This window comes from Leucoraja erinacea, chromosome 28 (assembly GCF_028641065.1).
Source record: "Leucoraja erinacea ecotype New England chromosome 28, Leri_hhj_1, whole genome shotgun sequence".
Lineage (NCBI taxonomy): Eukaryota > Metazoa > Chordata > Chondrichthyes > Rajiformes > Rajidae > Leucoraja > Leucoraja erinaceus.
Genome location: NC_073404.1, coordinates 17,160,451 through 17,183,323, shown reverse-complemented (window position 1 = coordinate 17,183,323; position 22,873 = coordinate 17,160,451). Strand labels below are relative to the sequence as shown.

Genomic DNA, 22,873 nt, shown 5'->3' with positions numbered 1-22,873 from the left:
CTCCTCAGATCCTGGTGAACTTCTACCGCTGCACCATCGAGAGCATCCTTACCAACTGCATCACAGTATGGTATGGCAACTGCTCTGTCTCCGACCGGAAGGCACTGCAGAGGGTGGTGAAAATTGCCCAACGCATCACCGGTTCCACGCTCCCCTCCATTGAGTCTGTCCAAAGCAAGCGCTGTCTGCGGAGGGCGCTCAGCATCGCCAAGGACTGCTCTCACCCCAACCATGGACTGTTTACCCTCCTACCATCCGGGAGGCGCTACACGTCTCTCCGTTGCCGAACCAGCAGGTCGAGGAACAGCTTCTTTCTGGCGGCTGTCACTCTACTAAACAACGTACCTCGGTGACTGCCAATCACCCCCCCCCGGACACTTATTATTTATTTTTTATTCAAATCGTTTGCTATGTCGCTCTTCAAGGGAGATGCTAAATGCATTTCGTTGTCTCTGTACTGTACACTGACAATGACAATTAAAATTGAATCTGAATCTGAATCTGAATCTGTCCTTTTGTTTTGAGGCTATGCCCTCTGGTTTAGACTCTCCCACTAATGGAAACATCCAGGCCTTTCACTATTTGGTAAGTATCATTGAGGTCCCCCATCATCCTTCTAAATGTCAGCGAGTACAAGCCCAGTGCCGCCAAACACTCAACACAGATAAGGCGCTGGTCAGACCGCATTTGGAGTATTGTGAGCAGTTTTGGGCCCATATCTGAGAAAGGATGTGTTGGTGTTGGAGAGGTTCCTGAGGAAGTCTACATGAATGATCCCGGGGATGACTGGGTTAGCATATGATGAGTGTATGACGGCACTGGGCCTGTACTTGCTGGAGTTTAGAAGGTTGATGGGAACATCAATGATACTTACCGAATAGTGAAAGGCCTGGATATTTTGGAATAAACCAGCAACCAAAGTTCTTTGTTTCTATGTATAGAGAATCCTCTGTGGAGAGTCTCCTCCCAATTGTCTGCAGATGGTCCAGGGTTTGGATTCATAAAACTAATGGGCCCTGTCCCAGAGCACCAGGAGGACCGTTCCTCTGAAAGCTACGTTTTCGAATAATATACATCCATAAGATTTTACAAACTTTAAAAAAAAAAGGAAACAATTACTGATTTGATCACAGGCAAGTTTGAGAAGAGTGGATCTCCTAGTTTTCCCTCTACTTCTGTTACGGTTCACTTCTTAAACAAACAACTCACAATGGGTTAGGTAAACCAACTCAAGCTTTACTGATCATCAGTCGGCGAGATGGGCAGGGATACAGAGTCAAGTATGCAACAGACACTTGATTCTCCTGAGCCACCACTCTAATGAATGAAGACATACGGCATATTTTATAGTGTTTTGGAAACGTGGTCACATGCTTATACAGAGTTGCAATAATGACATTCAACACAATACTCAAATCAATCAGGCTGAACCCATTCAAAGCATACTTGTTACAATACAATACACTTGTCATACTGTGGTTATATTGATCACAAACGGTTGGTCACAAAACATCTTCATAACAGGAAACAGGTCCAACATCTGCAGTACCTTCTTAAACAATGTAAGTCGGAGTCGGAGGCTGCTGAGTCGGAGGCTGCTGCTGCGGGTTTGCGGACAGCGGCGCCGGGAGCCCGCGGATCCCTGGAGAGAGACCGCTTTTCGGGGCTCCTGCAACGGCGAATTCTCCCGCCCGAGTTGCGGGGTTGAAGAGCTCCTGGAGCGGGGCCTCACTACACCACCCCGCGCGGCTGGAACGGCCGCGGGACTTTGCGAGCGCACACCGGGGGCTCCAACACCAAGACCCGGTGTGCGACCTCGCACCACCCGGCGTGGCTTCAATGGCCGCGGGACAATCGCCATCGCCAGCCGGGGGCTTTGACTTTGACTCTGACATCGGGGGGGGGGAGAGTGCAGTGGAGAGATAAGTTTTTTTTGGCCTTCCATCACAGCTATGTGATGGATGTTTATGTAAAATGTAATTATGTTGTGTCTGGGTCTATTTGTGTGTAATGTATGGCTGCAGAAACGGCATTTCGTTTGGACCTCTAGGGGTCCAAATGACAATTAAATTGACTCTGACTCTCTGACTAAGGATGTTTATCAGTTACCCACGGAAGTTTCTGTTTACCCAATTTCCAAGTCCACAGAAAACAACATCCTCTCCCACTGTAGTTAATCGTCTTTTCCTTGGGCATAACAGGAAGCACTATTATAAAAGCTTGGTATGCAGGCCTCTAGCTTCCTGATCCCCATAGTTCCTCTAATATGGTACAGAATTATAAAACTTCAGTTTATTCAGAACCCAAAAAAGTCAAGCTAAACATTTACTTAATAAGATATTTTACACTACAATTATTACATAACCAGGATATTCTCATTTCATCTCATCTGGTTTTAACACACAGCTGATAGCAGGGTGGACAGAGGGTAATTTGGTATCTAGCTTCCCTGTAGTTGGGTCGCGGCTTGTTTTCCGGGAGAGAGAAGGTGAAGTGTTGGAGCAAGGACGTGAAGAAGATGAAGAGCTCCGTCTTTGCCAGCTGCTCCCCCAAACACACACGGTGACCTGTGAGGTGAGGGCAAGAGTGGTTAGTGAACCGAGAGAGGGACTGGCAGGGCCACACTGAGTGGACAGAAATGAGTTCCCCCACGGTCTAGAGTCCCAATGTCATCCTGTCTTAACCTACTCTGCCTAATCTCTCAGTACACTCCCAGCCTTTATCAATGTTAAGCAAATACTCATTCTGCTTATTTTAAGTCAACATAAATTGTGCTCTTTCATCACTGGGCTGACCATTAAGTATTTTACCATTTGACTTGCATTTAGATGTTAATAAACTGAACTTTATACATCCAGCAGTAAGTTCCCCAACTCCCTTCATGCAATGCAGAAGATGGAGTTAGATATCCATAATCACAGCTACCTCTTTTAATACATTCAGGAATCGATAAATCCCACATTACCTGCAGAGAATGGGATGAAAGCTTCTGGCTTCATGAACATCCTGTCCGAATTCAGGAAGTGTCCCGGATTAAACTGATGTGGAGTCAACCAAATGTCTTCATCATACAAGACTGAGGTAATGTTTGGAAAGATCATTGTTCCCTAAAAGTCATTTAAGGAGACAAATTAGTCAGCAACAGGACCTGCAGACAATGGGGAGTTGTCCATCTGTGCCACTACTGCACAGAGCGAGTCAAACATTCAAGATTAGCTCTAGATTGTACCTTAGGAATGGTGTAACCCATGACCTCAGTGTCTCTGTATGTTTGATGAGGCAGTGAAATTGGAACAATATTTCCTAAGCGTTGGGTTTCGTGGATAACTGCATTAGTGAATGGCATTTCCTCACGGTCTTCCAGCTTTGGCTTCCTCCCGTTCCCAATGACCCTGTCAATCTCCTCATGGACCTGGGCTGCAGGAACAAAGCAAGAACTCATTTTTAGTTTTGGGTCACTAAAGGTGCTGGTGTCTTCGTTGTATCTGTCACTCCCTCAAAATGTCCCAAAAAGTGTTCCTGTTAAAAGAAATTCTGGTAATATAGTGACTAATCTTAACATAAGAACTGCATCAACCAATTCAAGATCGCACAAATGTCATTGGAATGCAGATTTAAATAATGGGTTTTCATGGACTTCGGCTTTCAAGACCTGGTGTTGATAATGGAATCATTATAATCAGTGTTTTAGGCTGAAAATTAACTACTATACTAGAGGTCCGCACAGTCACGCAATGGTAGAGCTGCTGCCTTACAAAGCCAGTGAACCAGGTTTGATCCTGAAAAGTGGGTGCTGTCTGTCCTTGTACCTTTGTACCTTCGCACCGTGACTGTGTGGGTTTTCTACAGGTGCTCCGGTTTCCTTCCACATTTCAAAGATGTGCACATTTGATTGGCTTCTGTAAAATTGCCTCAAGTGTGTAGGATGCGAAAGCGGGCTGACATGGAACTTGTGTGGACGGGCGATCGATGGCCAGTGGTGACTCAGTGGACTGAAGGGCCTGTTATCTTTAAACTCTAAACTACTTGCAGATACCTTTTCTAAAACCCTTCTTCTCCCTCTTTTAAAACATTCTCACTCCTCCTCCTCCATATCTTGCATCAACACAAGAGTATCCCTGATAATGTGGCAGAGACATTGTTACACTTACACTGTATATCAGGATGGAGCACCATGAAGAGCAAGGCCCAGTTTAGGGTGGTGGAGGTGGTCTCTGTACCTGCAGCAAAAAGGCTCAATAATGTCCCGATCAGCGTGGGCTCCTGGAAACTTGTGTTGGGAGTGTGTTTCATCTAGGATGCAAAGAAGAGAACCAGTTAAGATGTAGAATCAAAGATAGATCACAGGAACGGTGCTGAAGTCAGCCATCCTGTGTTAAAAGTGCCTTGAAACGGTATAGCACACGGGTGAGGTGACAAGTGAAGATGAACATCCAATTCTGGGGAGAACACCCAGAGAATCCTGGGAAAAAATCCTGAAGAGCATCAGCCACAAGATTACACTGCTGAGATCTTGAGGAAAATTGAGAGAAGACTTGAAGAAGGTCCTCGGAACCTGGACTAGTGAAGACTGGGTACAGACAGAGAAGATAACCAGGCAAGAGCAGAGAGAAATTGATGTAATATGGAGCAAATGCAGGGAAATTGGACCAGTAGAGATACAATGGTCAACGTGGTTAGTTTCTGTGAAAGTCCAGGATGATCTCCGAAAGTGAACCTGCACATAGACAAAGTAATTCAGAAGGTAAAGACATAGCAAGAGGATTTTTAGTAGAACTGTCGTGATAGTTTGCTACATTATGTTAGGCCCATGTTAGACTGCGTCTGACCTCACATTCAAGGGCAGGACAGGCAAACAACAGCAAGTGTAGGGCACTGAAATTACCTTCCCTTCCCCAAGGGGGCAACAACATGGGAAAGGATGGGAAACACGACCACATAAAGCACTGTGCCTGGAATACCCCAGTAATCATCACCTACCTTCTCCATTTGTATAAAGAAAGCATCAATGAAGTCCCTAGGATCATCTGGATCCCATGAATCTTTGTGCCTTGTGATTATTTCTTGTATAAACTGAGAGGCTTTCTTTTGGTTTTCATATATTTTCTGTTGTGGGCCCGGGAGGTGTCGAACAAAAGGCAAGGCATTTATCAGCTGAAACAAAGACAGGATTTGAAATTAAATACATTCTTCTCAATCCTCTGAGTTTTCTTAAAATATTGAACGAAAAGTTAGTTGTCACTGTCATACAGTGAGGGAGGATGTGACGGTAGGTGTGGGTTTATTATTGTTAGGCCTGCTAGGGTGCCAGGCAGTGGCATGTGATGTCCTCTCTGCCTGGCCATCACTGGAGGCTGTGGAATGTCCTGGTGAGTCACTGCCTTTGACTGTCTTGTCCAAGTGGTAATAATGGGTCAAATCGGTTTGCACACTCTGGTGGGAATGTTGAATGTGGGAAGTTGGGAACAGTGTTCAGTACCAAAGGGCTGTTTAATAAAAACTATTCAGGACACCCGGGAGAATCGAGTGGACGGTACATTGGACAAGCAGTGATGTCTCAATGTGGGAAGCCTCACTCAGATTCTCTATGTCCATGTGTGGACGGGTTGTCAGGCAGCAGGGCCGGTCCAAGCAGGATCCATGACAGAGCCTACGTTGGTAGCTGCCAACGCCAGTGACTGGGACCCTCGCTCCGGCAGAGGTGCTACTGACTGAAGGTTAGTGAGTCACCAGGTATTGAGATAATTGATGCACCTTTGGAATCAAACACAACTTGAGATCCTGCATCAGCACTGGGTCAAAGAGCCCCCCTTCACTCTCTATAACTCAGATGACCAATTTCCCCACTCCTATTACAAGGGTAAAAGTTTAATTGATTTGTTGAAGTTCAGCAGAATAGATCCCAATATCATAATATCATCACCTGTCACAGGGTTGTCATAATATATAATGCATTTCTGACCATCTTAACTATTTGGACTCCAGAAGATCACTTGGTTTGTATTCTCCTGGAGCGATTGATCATGGAATGAGGGTTGAAGTTGCTAGAACTATCACACAGGACCGGCGGCATCATCTCCTTCTGCCATCTCCTTTCACTTGGAGCAGACTCCGTGTCCAGGGCATTGTCTACTGCAACACATGTGTGCTGGACATTGCACTCTTCTCTTTGGAAGGACACCAGTTTGGAAGATAACCTGGCAGTTTGTAGTGGAGTAATCCTTTGAGAGCTGAACCAGATAGGAGTCAGCTCCAGAATAATTTGCTACTGCGTGTTACCACCAACAACCTCACCCCAGCTCAGCCTCTTCAGGGCACAGTTGTGCATTTATCCACCCCTTTCATTGCCTTATACAGTGAGCAGCAAGAGGAGAAGGACTGAGTGGATCTTCACTCAGATACCCAATTAAGGCATGCGTCACATGCCAATATTTGTGGAGTAAATCCCATTAGACACGATATTGGCGAGGTTATGCGCTGGTGTGCCATGAATGGATGAGGAGGGGTTCCGCAAGAGACATCGCGAACATTTCTCTCCAGAAATGCTGGCAATCTGTTTTTGAGGTCCTATTTTCTAATATATGATCCATTATCACTACTTGATAATATTAGGGAAGAAAACATGCATCAGAATTGGGAAGTAAGTAAACGAGAGGTAGACTCAAGGAACTGTAGATGCTGGTTTACCAAAAAGACACTGTGCTGGTTCAGGTAGCATCTCTGGAGAACACGCAAAGGTGATTTTTCAGGTTGGAAACCAAAGGGAATTGATGACTTTGTGGCCAAGTTTGCAGATGAAACAAAGGTGGGTAGGGGGGCAAGTCATGTTGAGGTAGCAGGGAATCTCCAGAAAGACTTGGACATGTTGGGATAGTTGACAAAGAAATGCCAAATGGAATGACTGGTCATGCACTTTGATAGAAGGAATAAAGGCATAGAATAATTTGTAAATGGGAAGTGGATTCATAATTTAGAGATGCAAAGGAACTTAGCAGTGCCAGTGCAGGATTCCCATAAGGTTAGTTTACAAGTTGAGTTTGTGGTAAGGAAGGCAAATGTGATGTTAGCATTCATTTCAAGAGGTCTGGAATATAAACGCATGGATGTAATGCTAAATCTTGATAAGACGCTGGTCAGACCTAATTTGGAATATTGTCTGCTGTTTTGGGCGCCATATTTGAAGAAGGATATGCTGGCGCTGGAGAGGGTCCAAGGGAGGTTTATGAGAATGATCCCGGGGATGATTGGATGGTTGTATGAGTAGTGTTTGATGGCTCTGGAGCTGTACTCAGCCTTATGGCTGCTATGGAATAGTTGACCTAATCAGTGATGGATTCATTCGCTGCTGATGAACCCATGTCAAAGATTCAAAGGTTAGTTTATTGTCACATGTACCAATTAAGGTTCAGTGAACCTCAAATTACAATATGTTAATGAGAGTCTGGAGAGAAAGAACACAAAGAAGGGAATCTTCAGGAGATGCTCAGTAGATTAGGCAGCGGTCGGTCGTGATGTTAGAGAAAGAGAATTCAAGTAAAGGTTATGATCCCACTCCAACATGTGTGCCTGTGGCCTCCTGTAATGTTATAATGGGGCCCAATGTAAACTTGAGGTGTAATGCCTCGACTGCCATTCAGACACATTCCAACCTTCTGGACTCAATATCAATCTCAACAACTTCACATAACTTGCTTCCTCTGTTTATATCAGAACCGTCCAGTTCTGCTGCAAGTTACCCATTTGTAATATTCACTCAATTCTCTTCTCTCTACTACCACCGGCAGGAGTACATTTGACATGAATTTATGGGCAGCGCCCAACATTGCCCACGAGTGGTACATCACCAAATGAATAATCGACCTTACCTGGGCCCAAAATCCACCTTGCAATGCAAAGCCTTCATCAAGTATGCCCAAAAATTCATGGAACGTTTCGTCATGATACTCAAAACGATCTCCAAAGATAATCGAACAGATAATATTTGAAGTTGCATAAGTTAAATGGATGTGAGGATCAATAGAGCCACCTGAATGAATGAGGGGAGAAAAAGGATGGTTAGATTTTTTTCCCCTCGAGTATTGATCATACAAACAATAGAAATTGTGGAGAAACAGACGGTAGGGAAGTATGAAATTGCCCGCAGCAGTGCTACAATGAAAATAAGGCAGTGGCTTCCTCAGGATCGACTCACCTTGTTCACCTTCAAATGCTTGGTTTAAAAATCCAGCTTCTTCCACAATTCGCAATTCAAGAGACTTCTTTCCGAGCCCAAAATTTTTCAGCGTCAAAAGTGCAAATCTTCTCTGCGCTTTCCACCAGTCACCATACTTTGCGAGCGGAATACCTGGATGGAAGTAGCAGGAATATTGTTTCATTCATAGACAGACGCAAAATGCTGGAGCAACTCAGTGGGTCAGGCAGCATCCCTTGAGAACATGAGAATGTTGTTTCATTCATATTTGTTTTCAGCCAGCCCTTAAACTAGATCCAATGGAAATTGGAGGAATAACCAAGGCCCTCCTTGTGGTGGGGGTTAGTCACACTGTTCCTGAAATGCTGCTTTCTCATAGTATACAATTGTGTTACAATTCTGCGCCATGAGACAAGATTAAGCAATCTATAGGATTTTCAGTGACATAAAGACCTGGGAACATGTGGACAGGAAGGTCGCACTGATCAACCTGCTGGGTCCCAAAGGCTGTGCATTGGCAGTTCCATTTCTTCATTTCATTGAATTGCTGTAACTAATGACAGGAGTAGAAGCCCTCACCCGCACTTCAAGAGACGGCAAAAGGGGATTTGTTCATGTGTATGTCATAGGAGCAGAATTAGGCCATTTGGCCCATCAAGTCCACTCTGTCATTCAATCATGGCCACATTCTGGATGGGGGACGCACACACGCACGCAGGCTTATGCAGTTTGCATGGAATTTAGTTTAAGAACTGTCAAGTTCTCACGTAAAAAACTCGCCAAATAGATTACAGCCAATAGATCACAAACCAAATAGACAAATTGAATCAAAATTGAATCAAATTGAATCAAAATTGGTTTTGTATTTGGACACAGAAGTGGGTAAATGTAGTAGTTTATGTGATTGGAAGCTGTGGTGTACCACAGGGACTGTACAGAGACTCTGCTGCTTGTTATATAGATTAATGATCTAGATATAATGATCCTAAAATTAATACATTTGATTAAAAAATGGTGTTGATAGTGATGAGGACAGTCTTGCACTAGTTATTATTGCACTCGTATCTTTTGTTTATTCGTTATGTGTGTAATTATATATATATGTGTGTGTGTGTGTGTGTGTGTATATACACACACAGTGAATATATATATTTTAGTAGGTTTAAAGGTGGAAAAATCTTTTGGATCTGAGATATATTCAAGGCTGCTCTAAACTGCTGGGCCCGTGACAAAAATGTTTAAATCTTTAAGGCCAATCATGAGGTGCCATGTGACTTGATGAGAGCAAATGTGATGCATTAATTGAAGCAATGCAGCAGGGATAAGCCAAGGAACAGAAATAACCCTCCACCACCACCCTCTGCTTCCATATACCAAGCCAATTTTCATCCAATTTGCCCATTTGGTTTGGTTCCCAATGGCTCTAATCTCTTTGGCCAGTTTCCCACATGGGGACTTGAAAAGATCTGACCAAAGTCTATGCATGAAACAAAAGCTACACTGCCTTTCTATCCATTTATTACCTCTAAAAAGAATCAATCAAGTGTGTCACACCACATCTTTACCTAAAAAAGGCACGTCATTACAGCCATGCCAACAGTTGAATCTGACAATTCCTGCTCGCTCGGAGACCTGGTGCCCACTTCACACTCACCTTCTCCAATCTGCTTAAAGATCTTTTCGTATATTGGGAGGTCTGGTCGATCCGCAAAATCTTCTGATTTCTTCACCAGCGCCTCTTTCAGGGCCTTGTAGCCGCTCAACACCACCACATTTGTCCACCCAAAATCTAAGCTCATCACATCGCCGTACGTCTTCCGCAGCTTAAAGTGGAGGAGATGGGAGAAAGCATGAGGCTGTCATTGAAACTTTACTCATGGAGGCCAAATGCAACATTGAACAAAGACAGAACAGTCGCTAATTTCTCACCTGACGCTGCACTGGTTTATTCCACAGACTTTACTCCTATTGTCTCCTATCTGACACCCTTTTGTTTATTTTTCATGTCTCACTTTGTTATTGACTCCACTCATCTGCCAACATCCCCCGTCCACCTATCACTTTACCCTGCCCAACTCTCTTTCCCAGCTATCTGCCGTCTACTACCATCAGTCTGAAGAAGGGTCCCAACCTGAAAAGTCACCTGCCGATGTCTTCTACAGATGCTGCATAGAAAGCATTTTATTAGGGTGCACTAATTCATGGTTTTGGAACAGCTCCATCCAAGACCGCAAGCAATTGCAGAGAATTGTGGACGCAGTCCCCACCATCACACAAACCGATCCTCCCTCCATTGACTCCATTTACACCTAGGCAACGCCAGCAGCATAATCAAGGACCAGTCACATCCTGGCCACTCCCTCTTCTCCCGTCTCCCATCTGGCAAGAGGTATTATAGGAGCCATTTATGTTTATGTTAGCTACTATTGGCATATTATATTATTTTGTCTCGATATTTCTAGCAGTATTATTTTGAACACTTGGGGTCGGGCATTTGATACATAGAAGGACGTTACATATATTATATTGGACAGGGAGCGACCAGATCAGACCAGGCACAGAAGATGGAGAGAACATAGTTCTCACCAGAGCAAGAGAACAGAAAGCTACAACTTGGATGAGAATAAGGAGGACCTGGTATGTTCATCTCTTTGTTTGTACAACTACTTCAATAAAGAATCAATTAAATAACACCAGGAAGATATGGTCTTTTAATCTGGTTGAGATCACTCCTACCTACCTACCTGTGTAGTATTAATGGCAGCAGAAAGTTGGACTTTGGAAGAAATTGCCATTTAAGTGAGAACTCGTCTCCATGAGTGAAACTGGAGCTTGTGAAGGCCTGGGAACTTTGATACAGCCTGTTATAACCTACAAGAATGCAGCTGACCTTGGTGATTTCATTCCATTAACTGCTTCAACTTCTGGGTCCCAGTTTCCCAAACAGCAGAATGTCATGGCATCTTTGGGATTGGTTGGTATATCGGAGCCCAAACTTTGAAAACAAAAATGTTACATGTATAAATAGTTCTTACATTCAGGAACCTGGTTAATTAAGTGGTGGGATTATTTCCAAAGATAGACACAAAATACTGGTGTGACTTAGTGGGACAGGAATGGGTGGCGTTTTGGGTCAAGACCCTTCAGACTCAGTCTTCAGATCTGAAGAATGGTCTTGACCCAAAACGTCACCCATCCCTTCTCTCCAGAGATGCCACGGGGGTCTGGATCAATCGCTGACAAGTCACGGGCCCCCGGTGTCGTCATGTCCGTTATTGGAATTTTCGGCAGAGCTGCCATTCGGTGAGTTGACTTGTAGGCGACATAGCCTTTCAGTGAGTTGGCGTTTTAGCAGAGCGGCCTTTCGGTGAGTTTGCTTTTAGGTGTCCTGCCCTTTCGGTTAGCTTGCTTTTAGGCGTCCCACCCTTTTAGTTAGTTAGCGTTTCGTCTTCGGGAGTAATCGCGTTTGCTCGCTGAATTTCATCAAAAGTAAGTTAATAATGCCTTACTTTTGATGAAATTCAGCGAGTAAACGCGATAATTGCCGATATTTTGGATCTTAAAATCACCACGGCAAATGTCAGCTGTTCACTTCCGCCGCTTTCTACCTTCAGTTCCCTCTTGTAATTACCTCACTTTCTATCTTTTTTTTTGCCTGAAGATTTAGGTCGCTGTGCTTCACGGTCACCCCGACTAGCACAGAAAATTTCAGCTCAAAAATCGGCCGTTTTCCATGTTTTTAACGGGTGGGAAAGTGCGTGTTTCCCCATTCACTAACATGTACCAAACTGAGAGATGTCCTCCAGTTAAAATTTTCGGTCACGTGAGGGGGGATCTACGCTCATTTGACCTTTGGTGAAATCACCCTATTTACACAGATATCCATCACAGCGCATCTCCTCCTCGCTGTGATGGAAGGCAAAACAACTTATCTCCCCCCTGCACTCCCCATTCCTCTCCCGATGTCAGAGTCAAAGCCCCTCGCGGGCTCTAGCAAAGTCCCGCAGCCGTTGAAGCCGCGCCGGGCGATGATGTAAGGCCCCGCTCCAGGCACTCCTCGACCCCACGACTCGGGCAGGAGAAGTCGCCGTTGCAGAAGCCTCGAAAAACGGTCTCCCACCAGGGACCCGCGGGCTCCCGATATTACTGTCTGCCAGACCCGCGGTAAACCTCCGAATCTCCGGGGGCCGGGGGCAGCACAGCTGCGCCACTTTTCAGATGCAAGTGAAAGTGGCTACGGGTACTGTTTCATATCTGAGACGGGAAGATGATAACAAAGATATGTCTGCTCCAAGAAGCCATAGAAGAACATCGAAGAATCACTAAAAAATATTAAATGCCAACACGCAGTACAGACCTTTGTTTTTGATAATATGTAAGGCTTTTATAGCTCCTTTTCATGTTTATCGGTAATTATTTCATTATATACGTATTTACGTTTAAGATAGCTACTGTTGACATATTATATTACTTTGTCTAGATATTTCTATCAGTATTATTTGAACACTTAGGGGCGGGCATTTGATGCATAGAAGGGCGTTCCCTATATCATATTGGACAGGGAGTGACCAGATCAAACCAGGCACAAAAGGATAGCATGCAACAAAAGTTTTTCACTGTACCTCGGTACAATTGACAATAAACTAAACTTAAACTCCTCCAGAGATACTGCCTGATCTGCTGAGTTACCTAAAGTTAGAGAATTTCACGAGGCTGCAGATTGGGTGCGGCCTCACTTTGGCAAATGGTGTCAAGATCATTGGACAGTAGCAGAAAGAGACCAAGGGTTAAAGGTGGTCCCGGGTGCGCGGCCGCTTCCTTCCCACGTTCTCTCTCCCTCTCTCTCTCCACTCGCTGTGTTTACCTTTACGAATGACAGATGCGGGTTGTGCAGATCCACTTGTAGAAGGTTGCCGAGGAAAGGCAGAGCCCGGGGCCCGGGAGGGTAGTTGCTACACTTCTTCCACCTCTTCATCAAGTCAAAGGCCAGGGCAAAGACGGTGCAGAACACGGCCAGCGCCGGGAACCCGCCAAACACCCTGAGCACGACCCCGGGGAGAGCCGAGAACTCCATGTTCACCGGAGATAACGAGCGGCGAACTCACTGTTAGCGGGGAGCGAGGGGATGCCAGGAAACTTCACTGGGAGACGCCCCCACTAACGCCTTTGCTCTCACGCTCAGACATTGCACATTTACGTCCACACGCGGCTGGGTGTTGGAGCAGATATGATGCTCCTTCCCTTCACAGCCCGTGGCTTCTCTGGTCCCGTGGGCGGGTCTGACCACGTCTTGAACCAAACACTTTATATCCGAGTGTTCAAGAAGGAACTGCAGATGCTGGAAGATCGAAGGTACACAAACATGCTGGAGAAACTCAGCGGGTGCAGCAGCATCTATGGAGCGAAGGAAATGGCCACGTTTCAGTCTGAAGAAGGGTTTCGGCCCGAAACGTCGCCTATTTCCTTCGCTCCATAGATGCTGCTGCACCCGCTGAGTTTCTCCAACATTTTTGTGTACTTTATATCCCAGTTCGTTACATGAAAGTGTGTTGCTCAACCTGTTGCCGGTGCATTCACATTCTCCCAATCAGGGCGTATTTCCAGTTGAAAATTCAATTCAAAGTTGTTGCATGCCCGTACCTGCAAAATGACTATCCTTCAAATTACCGCAGCAATAAACAAGCTGTAACATGTGTGGTTACTCGTTAGCATTGAGAGAGCAATGCTCTTGGTCACTGTGGTGTTGATTGTGGCCACAATGTTTATTTTAGAGCAGATGTATCCAAATTAAACGTGGGCTTTCCTGTTTGAAATGAGATTAATTCTGACTGGAGATGCCATCGGAGCAGATCATCAGTTGCACGACAGTTGTACATTCTTTATTTTACTTTTTAAAAACAAATTTACAACAACCCGTGCCATTAGGTTAACACACGGCTGTATATCAGGACGTGCAAATTAACATGCCATTGAGAATGGAGTTTCTCCAGCATTTTTGTCTACCTTCGATTTTCCAGCATCTGCAATTCCTTCTTAAACGTGACATTGAGAATGATTGGTCAAACTGCACAATTTGCTGAAATGATTTGATCAATTTTCTCATAAATGGCTTGTAAAGTTTCTGTTACTTGTTCGCTCGAGTTGTACAAGTTAATGTGGGAGGTTTTGTGAACATATTGAAAGAAAGTCTGAACAAAAGATCTGTTGCCTGGAAACTGGTTGGTGGCCGTCAAGGCACGTAACTCCGGGGAATTTCCACAGTGCAAGGCAGCGTTGCAGAATGCATACAAATAAACTAAATGTGGTCTGGATCTCCAAAGATGAGGGCAGGGAGCACACGGGTTCTCATGGGCTCCCACGATGGGTGCAGGGGTTGGGTCAAAGGTCAGGGTTAAGCATGCCAACAGGATGGATCGCTGGTGTGAGGTCGATTCTGGAGACAGCCATAGGTTAGGTGAAGATGGAAACGTGGAGGAGTGGGTCAGGCCAAGGGGGCACAGGTACCTGAAAGTGGTGCTGTATACTCTTACCATAATGGAGATGTCCGAGTTGGTGGTGCAGCACCAATCTGACATGTCCCCACTATTCCTCCCTTTAAGTAGGTCGTTTTTGAGAAAGCCACGTCATTACAGCCACGCCAACAGTCGAATATGACAATTCCTGGTCGCTCTGAACCTGGTGCCCAGCACTGCCTCTGCAGCCCACTTCACACTCACCTTCTCCAATCTGCTGAAAGAGCTTTACGTGTACTGGGAGATCTGGTCGGACCGCAACATTTTCCGATTTCTTCACCAGCGCCTCTTTCAGGGCCTTGTAGCCGCTCAACACCACCACGTTTGTCCTCCCAAAGTCCGAGCTCATCACATCGCCGTACTTCCTCCGCAGCTTAAAGTGGAGAAGGGAGAAAGCATGAGGATGTCATTGTAACTTTACTCATGGAGGCCAAATGCAACATTGAACAAAGACAGAACAGTCGCTATTTTCTCTCCAGACACTGCACTGGTTTATTCCACAGACTTTACTCATATTGTCTCCTATCTGACACCCTTTTGTTTCTTTTTCATATCCCGCTTTGTTATTGACTCCACTCATCTGCCAACATCCCCCACCCACCCCCCTCACCTGTATCCCCCTATCACTTGTCAAGCTTTACCCTGCCCAACTCTCTTTCCTAGCTATCTGCTGACTACTACAATCATTCTGAAGAAGGCTCCTGACCTGAAACGTTACCCGCCGATGTCTTCTACAGATGCTGCGTAGAAAGCATTTTATCGGGGTGCATCAATTCATGGTTCTGGAACAGCTCCATCCAAAACCGCAAGCAATTGCAGAGAATTGTGGACGCAGCCCAGACCATCACACAAACCGATCCTCCCTCCATTGGCTCAATTTAATCCGAGGCAAGGCCAGCAGCATAATCAAGGACCAGTCGCACCCAGGCCACTCCCTCTTCTCCCCTCTCCCATCAGACAAGAGGTATATATGTGTGAAACCTCACACATCCAGATTCAGGGACAGTTTCCTCCCAGCTATTATCAGGCAATTGAACCATTGGTGTCAAGGCCATTGGACAGAAGCAGAGGGAGACCAAGGTTTAAAGGTGGTCCTCGGTGCATGGCCACTTCCTTCCCACGGTCTCACTTCCTGTTCCTTGTACCTTCCAAAGAGTCCACCAGGCACTATACTGGAAGTTGGACAAATTTATACTGGACAATTTTTACATTTATCAAGCCAATTAACCTACAAACTAGTACGTCTTTGGAATGTGGGAGGAACCCGAAGATCTCACAGAAAACCCACGCAGGTCACGGGGAGATAAACAAACTCTGTACAGACAGCGCCCATAGTTTTCCTTTGCAAATGGCAGGTGCGGATTGTGCAGATCCACTTGCAGGAGGTTGCCGAGGAAAAGCAAACGCCTCCGTTGCCATGCTGTGAGAACGGAGAAGTTGAGACGGAGTTTCTTCCCAGAGGCCATAAACTCCTATCTCACCAGGGACTAACTTTACTGTACCATTCTACTGCTTTTTTTTTTTTTTTTAATTGCTGTTTTGGTTTTTTCCCCCCTTTTTCCTTCCGCCCACAATATTTAGAAACATAGAAACATAGAAATTAGGTGCAGGAGTAGGCCATTCGGGCCTTCGAGCCTGCACCGCCATTCAATATGATCATGGCTGATCATCCAACTCAGTATCCTGTACCTGCCTTCTCTCCATACCCCCTGATCCCCTTAGCCACAAGGGCCACATCTAACTCCCTATTAAATATAGCCAATGAACTGGCCTCAACTACCCTCTGTGGCAGAGAGTTCCAGAGATTCACCCTCTCTGTGTGAAAAAAGTTCTTCTCATCTCGGTTTTAAAGGATTTCCCCCTTATCCTTAAGCTGTGACCCCTTGTCCTGGACTTCCCTAATCGGGAACAATCTTCCTGCATCTAGCCTGTCCAACCCCTTAAGAATTTTGTAAGTTTCTATAAGATCCCCTCTCAATCTTCTAAATTCTAGAGAGTATAAAACCAAGTCTATCCAGTCTTTCTTCATAAGACAGTCCTGACATCCCAGGAATCAGTCTGGTGAACCGTCTCTGCACTCCCTCTATGGCAATAATGTCCTTCCTCAGATTTGGAGACCAAAACTGTACACAATACTCCAGGTGTGGTCTCACCAAGACCCTGTACAACTGCAGTAGAACCTCCCTGCTCCTATACTCAAATCCTTTTGCAATGAAAGCTAACATACCATTCGCTTTCTTTACTGCCTGCTGCACCTGCATGCCTACCTTCAATGACTGGTGTACCATGACACCCAGGTCTCGCTGCATCTCCCCCTTTCCCAATCGGCCACCATTTAGATAATAGTCTGCTTTCCCGTTTTTGCCACCAAAATGGATAACCTCACATTTATCCACATTATACTGCATCTGCCAAACATTTGCCCACTCACCCAGCCTATCCAAGTCACCTTGCAGTCTCCTAGCATCCTCCTCACAGCTAACACTGCCCCCCAGCTTAGTGTCATCCGCAAACTTGGAGATATTGCCTTCAATTCCCTCATCCAGATCATTAATATATATTGTAAATAGCTGGGGTCCCAGCACTGAGCCTTGCGGTACCCCACTAGTCACTGCCTGCCATTGTGAAAAGGACCCGTTTACTCCTACTCTTTGTTTCCTGTTTGCCAGCCAGTTCTCTATCCACATCAATACTGAACCCCCAATGCCTTGTGCTTTAAGTTTGTTTGTGTAATGTGTAAAAGATTATGTGATTCGGTTCCATTCTGTTCGTAGTTTGTTTGGTTGTTTGTTTGTTTGTTTTTTTGCACAAAGTCCGCGAGCATTGCCACTTTTTATTTCACTGCTCATCTCGTATGTGTCTGTGACGAATAAACTTGACTTGACTTGACTTGACTTGACAGAGCCCGGGGCCCAGGAGGTAGGTATGTTGCAAAGCCTACCTGAAGCGTCGCTGAAAATCTGTCCCAGCCCGTGTGCGCGATTTTGGCGCCGTTTAGAGGGGGCGGGTTTAAAACGCGATTTTCCCTAGGCTGTTCCAATCGAGGATGTTCAGCCTAGTTAATTATTAACGGAAAATCGCTGGAATATTCCGTCGCTTTAGCTATTATTAGTTTTAAAGGATTTATATAATTGTTGTAGTAGTTTAAAAATTAACCTCTAAACCTGTGACCACCGGCAACCGGCAGGGTCTCATACAGCAGACAACAGAAGGTAGGTTGTTTGTTTTTACATTAAAAAGGGCTTCTTAAGATCCCTTTATACAAAGTTTAATGTTGCGAGTAGCTAATTTTGGGCCCATTATATCCCGCAGTATTTTTCTGGGCATTTGAGTGCACAAATCTAGCGCAATGTGAACGTTCTAAACCAGCGCGTTCACAGGAACCCACTAGAAAGCTGATTTAAATGGACTTTAATTTACAGCAATTGAACACTAAATTCCTTCCATTTGGCCTATAAATTAATGTAAACGAGATTTAAAAATCATGTTTTATTGTGAATTATTTGTGAATATTATTTGGACACTTCGGCTATTTAAAAATGTTAATCATTTATTAAGAAATAGATAGATGTTTAGATCTAGTAATTGAAGTTTGAAATTAGCTCCAATTGGGTAACTAACTAATTATATGCTTTAATTTCAGGTCACCCAAGTAAGATTGATTTATATTTGTTTCAGAATGCTTCAATCTATGATAACTGAAAATTTCATTCAGTTCTCTTAATTTTTAAGAAAGTTATGGGCTTTTGACTGTCCACAATCACAGCTTTTTTGTTATGTCCATCGAAAATCAATAGGGAACAAGATGCTAATTTCCGAGTATGAAAATGGCCATAACTTTTTAAATACTTGAGATATGAAAGTGAATTAGGTGTCAAATTAAACATCTTTTTATGCTTCATCTGATGGGATAAATTGCAGACTTGATTTTTAAAATCTCAAAATTTTGTAACATTGCTACAGGAGGGCAGTTGCCACACCTCCTCCACCTCTTCATCAATCAGAAAATTGTTCCGGAAGTGGACTGAGCGGGAAGAGGAGGGAAGAGACTGCAGCCCTAAGATTTTTGCCAGTTTAGGGTGGTGGAGGTGGTCTCTGTACCTGCAGCAAAAAGGCTAAATAATGTCCCTATCAGCTTGGACTCCTGAAAACTTGTGTTGGGGGTGTGTTTCATCTAAGATGCAAAGAAAGAACCAGTTAAGATGTAGAATCAAAGATAAATCATACGAACAGTGCTGACATCAGTCATCGCATTAAAAGTGCCTTGAAACGATTTAATGGCAGTTTCTATATCTTCTCAAATTCCAACTTCGATAGCCATTACTAGTCGGGAATGTGATGGAGCTATAGTTTACGCACTCACCGCACTCTTATGATAGCAAAACAAATCCTTCAGACATTGCTTCTTGATTAATTCGTTTTTATTGAAGTAATACATAACAAAGATATAACTCCTAACTTTCTGTTCTCAGTAGCTGTTCCATTCATAGTATATAAATCATACGAGTGGCTTATAAGAGTGTGGCGTCTTGTGTGATCGTGAGATCGTGGTACAAATGAGCCTTCACATCCCTCGAGACAAACTAAAACTCAAGTCTGTGCTAGTCTCATCCAAAGTAGACACACCCTTCTACATATGAAATCCCACCTACAAAAGTACAGACGTATAAACTAAAAATATTAGATATGGCTATAATATACTGACTTAAGCTTAATGGTTGCTACATACCGGCCCCTAATTGTTCCACGTAACAAAAGCTACACTGCCTTTCTTACCATTTATTTGCTATTTTATTACCTCTAAAAAGATTTAATCAAATGTGTCACACCAGATGTCTACCTAAAAAAGCCACGTCATTACAGCCACGCCAACAGTTGAATCTGACAATTCCTGGTTGCCTTGAGCCTGGTGCCCAGCACTGTCTCTGGTGCCCACTTCACACTCACCTTCACCAATCTGCTTAAAGATCTTTTCGTATATTGGGAGGTCTGGTCGACCCGCAAAATCTTCTGATTTCTTCACCAGCGCCTCTTTCAGGGCCTTGTAGCCGCTCAACACCACCACGTTTGTCCACCCAAAGTCTAAGCTCATCACATCGCCGTACTTCTTACGCAGCTTAAAGTGGAGGAGATGGGAGAAAGCATGAGGCTTTCATTGTAACTCACGCACGGAGGCCAAATGCAACAGTGGCTAAGTTCTCACGAGACGCTGCACTGGTTTATTCCACAGACTTGACATCTATTGTCTCCTATCTGACACCCTTTTGTTTCTTTTTCATGTCTCATTTGTTATTGACTCCACTCATCTGCCAACATCCCCCGTCCTCCTATCACTTGTCGAACTTTACCCTGCCCAACTTTCTTTCCCAGCTATCTGCCGACTACTACCATCAGTCTGAAGAAGGGTCCTAACCTGAAACGTCACCCGCCGATGTCTTTCTACGGATGTTGCGTGGAAAGCATTTTATCGGTGTGCATCAATTCATTGTTTTGGAACAGCTCCGTTCAAGACTGCATGCAATTGCAGAGAATTGTGGACGCAGGCCAGACCATCACACAAACTGATCCCCACTCCATTTAAACCTAGGCAACGCCAGCAGCATAATCAAGGACCAGTCGACCCTGGCCACTCCCTCTTCTCCCGTCTCCCATCTGACAAAAGGTATTGTATGAGCCATTTATGTTCATGTTAGCTACTGTTGGCATATTATATTATTTTGCCCAGATATTTCTATCAGTATTATTTTGAACACTTGGGGGCGGGCGTTTGATGCATAGAAAGACGTTACATATATCATATTGGACAGGGAGCGACCAGATCAGACCAGGCACAGAAGCTGGAGAGAACACAGTTCCCACCAGAGTGATAAAACAGAAAGCTACAACTTGGATGAGAATAAGGAGGACCTGGTATGTTCATCTCTTTGCTTGTAGAGCTACTTCAATAAAGAATCAGTTCAACTGGAAATCACGACTGGAAGATCTGTCCTTTTAATCTGCATAAGATCACTCTTACCTACCTGTGCAGTAATGGCATCTGAAAGTTGGACATTGGAAAAGGAAGAAATTGCCAATACAGGTGTGAAACCCCACACCTCCAGATTGAGGGACAGTTTCTTCCCAGCTATTATCAGGCAACTGAACCATTGTAGTGCAGTCCTGAGCTGCTATCTGCCTCATTGGAGACCATTGGACCATCTTTGATCAGACTTTACTGGACAGGGCAGGCCTTAAGCCAATTAGACCAATTGCTCACAATTGGGCCCCGCGCCTAAGGGTAATCTACTCTTGGCTTGGGTAGATCTATCCCAGGCAGAGGGGGGAGAGAGGGGTGGAAAGAGGAAGACGGGGAGGGGTGTGAGGGAGAATGGAGAAAGGGGGAGATGGGTTGTTCCCTCATGGTCCCGGGGCAGTTCTCCTGCCCCTCCAGTCGCCGTGCTTCACTCACACAGCCTCGACTCCACCCCTCTCTCTCCCCGGAAAGATGCAGTGAACAATACGGGGAGGGCCGGGTTTGGGGCCCTCTCCCTCCCTTCTCTCCTTCCCTCCCTCCCATCACTTCTTCCCTCCTCTCCTTCCCTCCCTCACTCCTCTCTCTTTTTCCTTCCCCCCTTCTCTCCCTCCCTTCTCTCCTTCCATCCCCCACACACACACACACACACACACACACATAATGCGCAGCCAACTAACACACACACAACTAAGTTAGGATGGGGTAGAAGCCCAAAGGGTAGGATGGGGCTGAAGCCCAAAATTTTATGCCTGGACTGGTTTTTTCACCAATGGTTATTGGTTTTCCAGTATCTAGTTAATTAAATTACTTTTTTTTTTCATTTCAGTCACTAAAACAAGTGGTATTGTAACTTGGTACTTTTCAGAGGCGATCTACACATTTAGTTTGCTACTTGTAGGCTTACATGTATGCAATTTTATATTAAAATGTAGCTTAGATATGTTTGGTCCATTAACTCGCATGTACTTTTAAGCGCACATTTTGATTACTTTCCATTCTACCAAAAATATATAATATTATAGACTTTATTTATATAATTCTACAGACCTTGGCTGGGAACCTGGCTCACTAAAATTGTTCCCAATTGGGCCCCGCACCTCCTAAGGCCGGCCCTCTTACTGAACTTGCACTAAACGTTATTTCCGTTATTATGTATGTATGTGTACACGGTGGATAGATCGTTTGTAATCATGTGTGGTCTTTCCGCTGACTGGTTAGCATGCAACAAAACATTTTCACTGAACCTCGGTACAATTGACAATGAAAGAAACTTCTCTCCCTCTCTCTCTCTCTCCACTCGCTGTCTTTACCTTTGTGAATGACAGGTGCGGGGTGTGCAGATTCACTTGTAGAAGGTTGCCGAGGAAAGGCAGAGCCCGGGGCCCGGGAGGGTAGTTGCCACACTTCTTCCACCTCTTCATCAAGTCAAAGGCCAGGGCAAAGACGGTGCAGAACACGGCCAGCGCCGGGAACCCGCCAAACACCCTGAGCACGACCCCGGGGAGAGCCGAGAACTCCATGTTCACCGGAGATAACGAGCGGCAAACTCACTGTGAGCGGAGAGAGGCGAGGGGATGCCAGGAAACTTCACTGGGAGACGCCCCCACTGACCCCTTCTCTCTCACGCAGACATTGCACATTGACGTCCAGATGTGGCTGTTGTGTGCGGTGGGTGTTGGAGCAGATATCAGATCAAACACAACCTGCTCCTTCCCTTCACAGCCCGTGGTCTCTGCTCCAGTGGGCGGGGCGAGCCTGACCCAGGTCCGGTAACCCCACGTCTTGAACCAAACACTTTATATCCGAGTTCGTTACATGAAAGCGTGTTGCTCAACCTGTTGTCGATGCATTTGCATTCTCCGAATCAGGGCGTATTATAGATGAAAATTCAATTCAAAGTATTTGCATGCCTGACTATCCTTCAAATTAGCGCAGCACTAAACAAGCTGTAAAAAGCGTGGTTACTCGTTAACATTAAGAGAGCATTAGGTCACTCGTTACCATTAGATCAGATCATTATGGTCACTGTTGGTGTTGCTTGGGGCCACAATGTTTATTTTAGAGCAGAGCAGGTGTATCCAAATTAAACATGGACTTTCCTGTTTGAAATGAGGTTAATTCTAAGTGGAGGTGCCATCTGAGCAGATCATCAGTTGC

The 22,873-nt window shown here is 44.9% G+C and overlaps 1 protein-coding gene and 1 long non-coding RNA gene across 4 annotated transcripts; one reads left to right on the top strand and one right to left on the bottom strand.

Moving 5' to 3' along the window:
- Nucleotides 1-1,215: 1,215 nt before the first annotated feature.
- LOC129710711 (cytochrome P450 2D3-like) lies at nucleotides 1,216-22,441 on the bottom strand. Of its 3 annotated transcripts, none has more exons than XM_055657892.1 (9): nucleotides 22,027-22,441; nucleotides 19,651-19,819; nucleotides 8,192-8,344; nucleotides 7,866-8,026; nucleotides 4,981-5,154; nucleotides 4,152-4,293; nucleotides 3,230-3,417; nucleotides 2,966-3,107; nucleotides 1,216-2,567 (listed from the first exon to the last, which is right to left on the bottom strand). In XM_055657892.1, the coding sequence occupies exons 1-9, from the start codon at nucleotides 22,234-22,236 to the stop codon at nucleotides 2,386-2,388; spliced, it is 1,521 nt and encodes a 506-aa protein (XP_055513867.1). In that variant the 5' UTR covers nucleotides 22,237-22,441; the 3' UTR covers nucleotides 1,216-2,385. The 3 variants fall into 3 exon arrangements, with proteins under 3 accessions (XP_055513867.1, XP_055513868.1, XP_055513866.1); XM_055657893.1 differs by lacking the exons at nucleotides 19,651-19,819; nucleotides 22,027-22,441 and adding exons at nucleotides 9,846-10,014; nucleotides 14,908-15,057; XM_055657891.1 differs by lacking the exons at nucleotides 19,651-19,819; nucleotides 22,027-22,441 and adding exons at nucleotides 9,846-10,014; nucleotides 13,056-13,460.
- On the top strand, nucleotides 20,028-20,671 carry LOC129710713 (uncharacterized). Its single transcript, XR_008725712.1, has 2 exons — nucleotides 20,028-20,365; nucleotides 20,511-20,671. It is a non-coding gene; the product is annotated as an uncharacterized LOC129710713 (long non-coding RNA).
- Nucleotides 22,442-22,873: the final 432 nt, after the last annotated feature.

What these genes read in the sequence shown, in the direction of transcription:
- LOC129710711 (XM_055657892.1), bottom strand. Translation starts at nt 22,236, where the DNA reads ATGGAGTTCTCGGCTCTCCCCGGGGTCGTGCTCAGGGTGTTTGGCGGG. An exon ending in CGCACCTGTCATTCACAAAG is followed by an intron (nt 19,820 to 22,026) that starts GTAAAGACAGCG and finishes CTCCACTTTAAG; the next exon opens with CTGCGTAAGAAGTACGGCGA. An exon ending in GCTCCATCCTGATATACAGT is followed by an intron (nt 3,418 to 4,151) that starts GTAAGTGTAACA and finishes TTGTTCCTGCAG; the next exon opens with CCCAGGTCCATGAGGAGATT.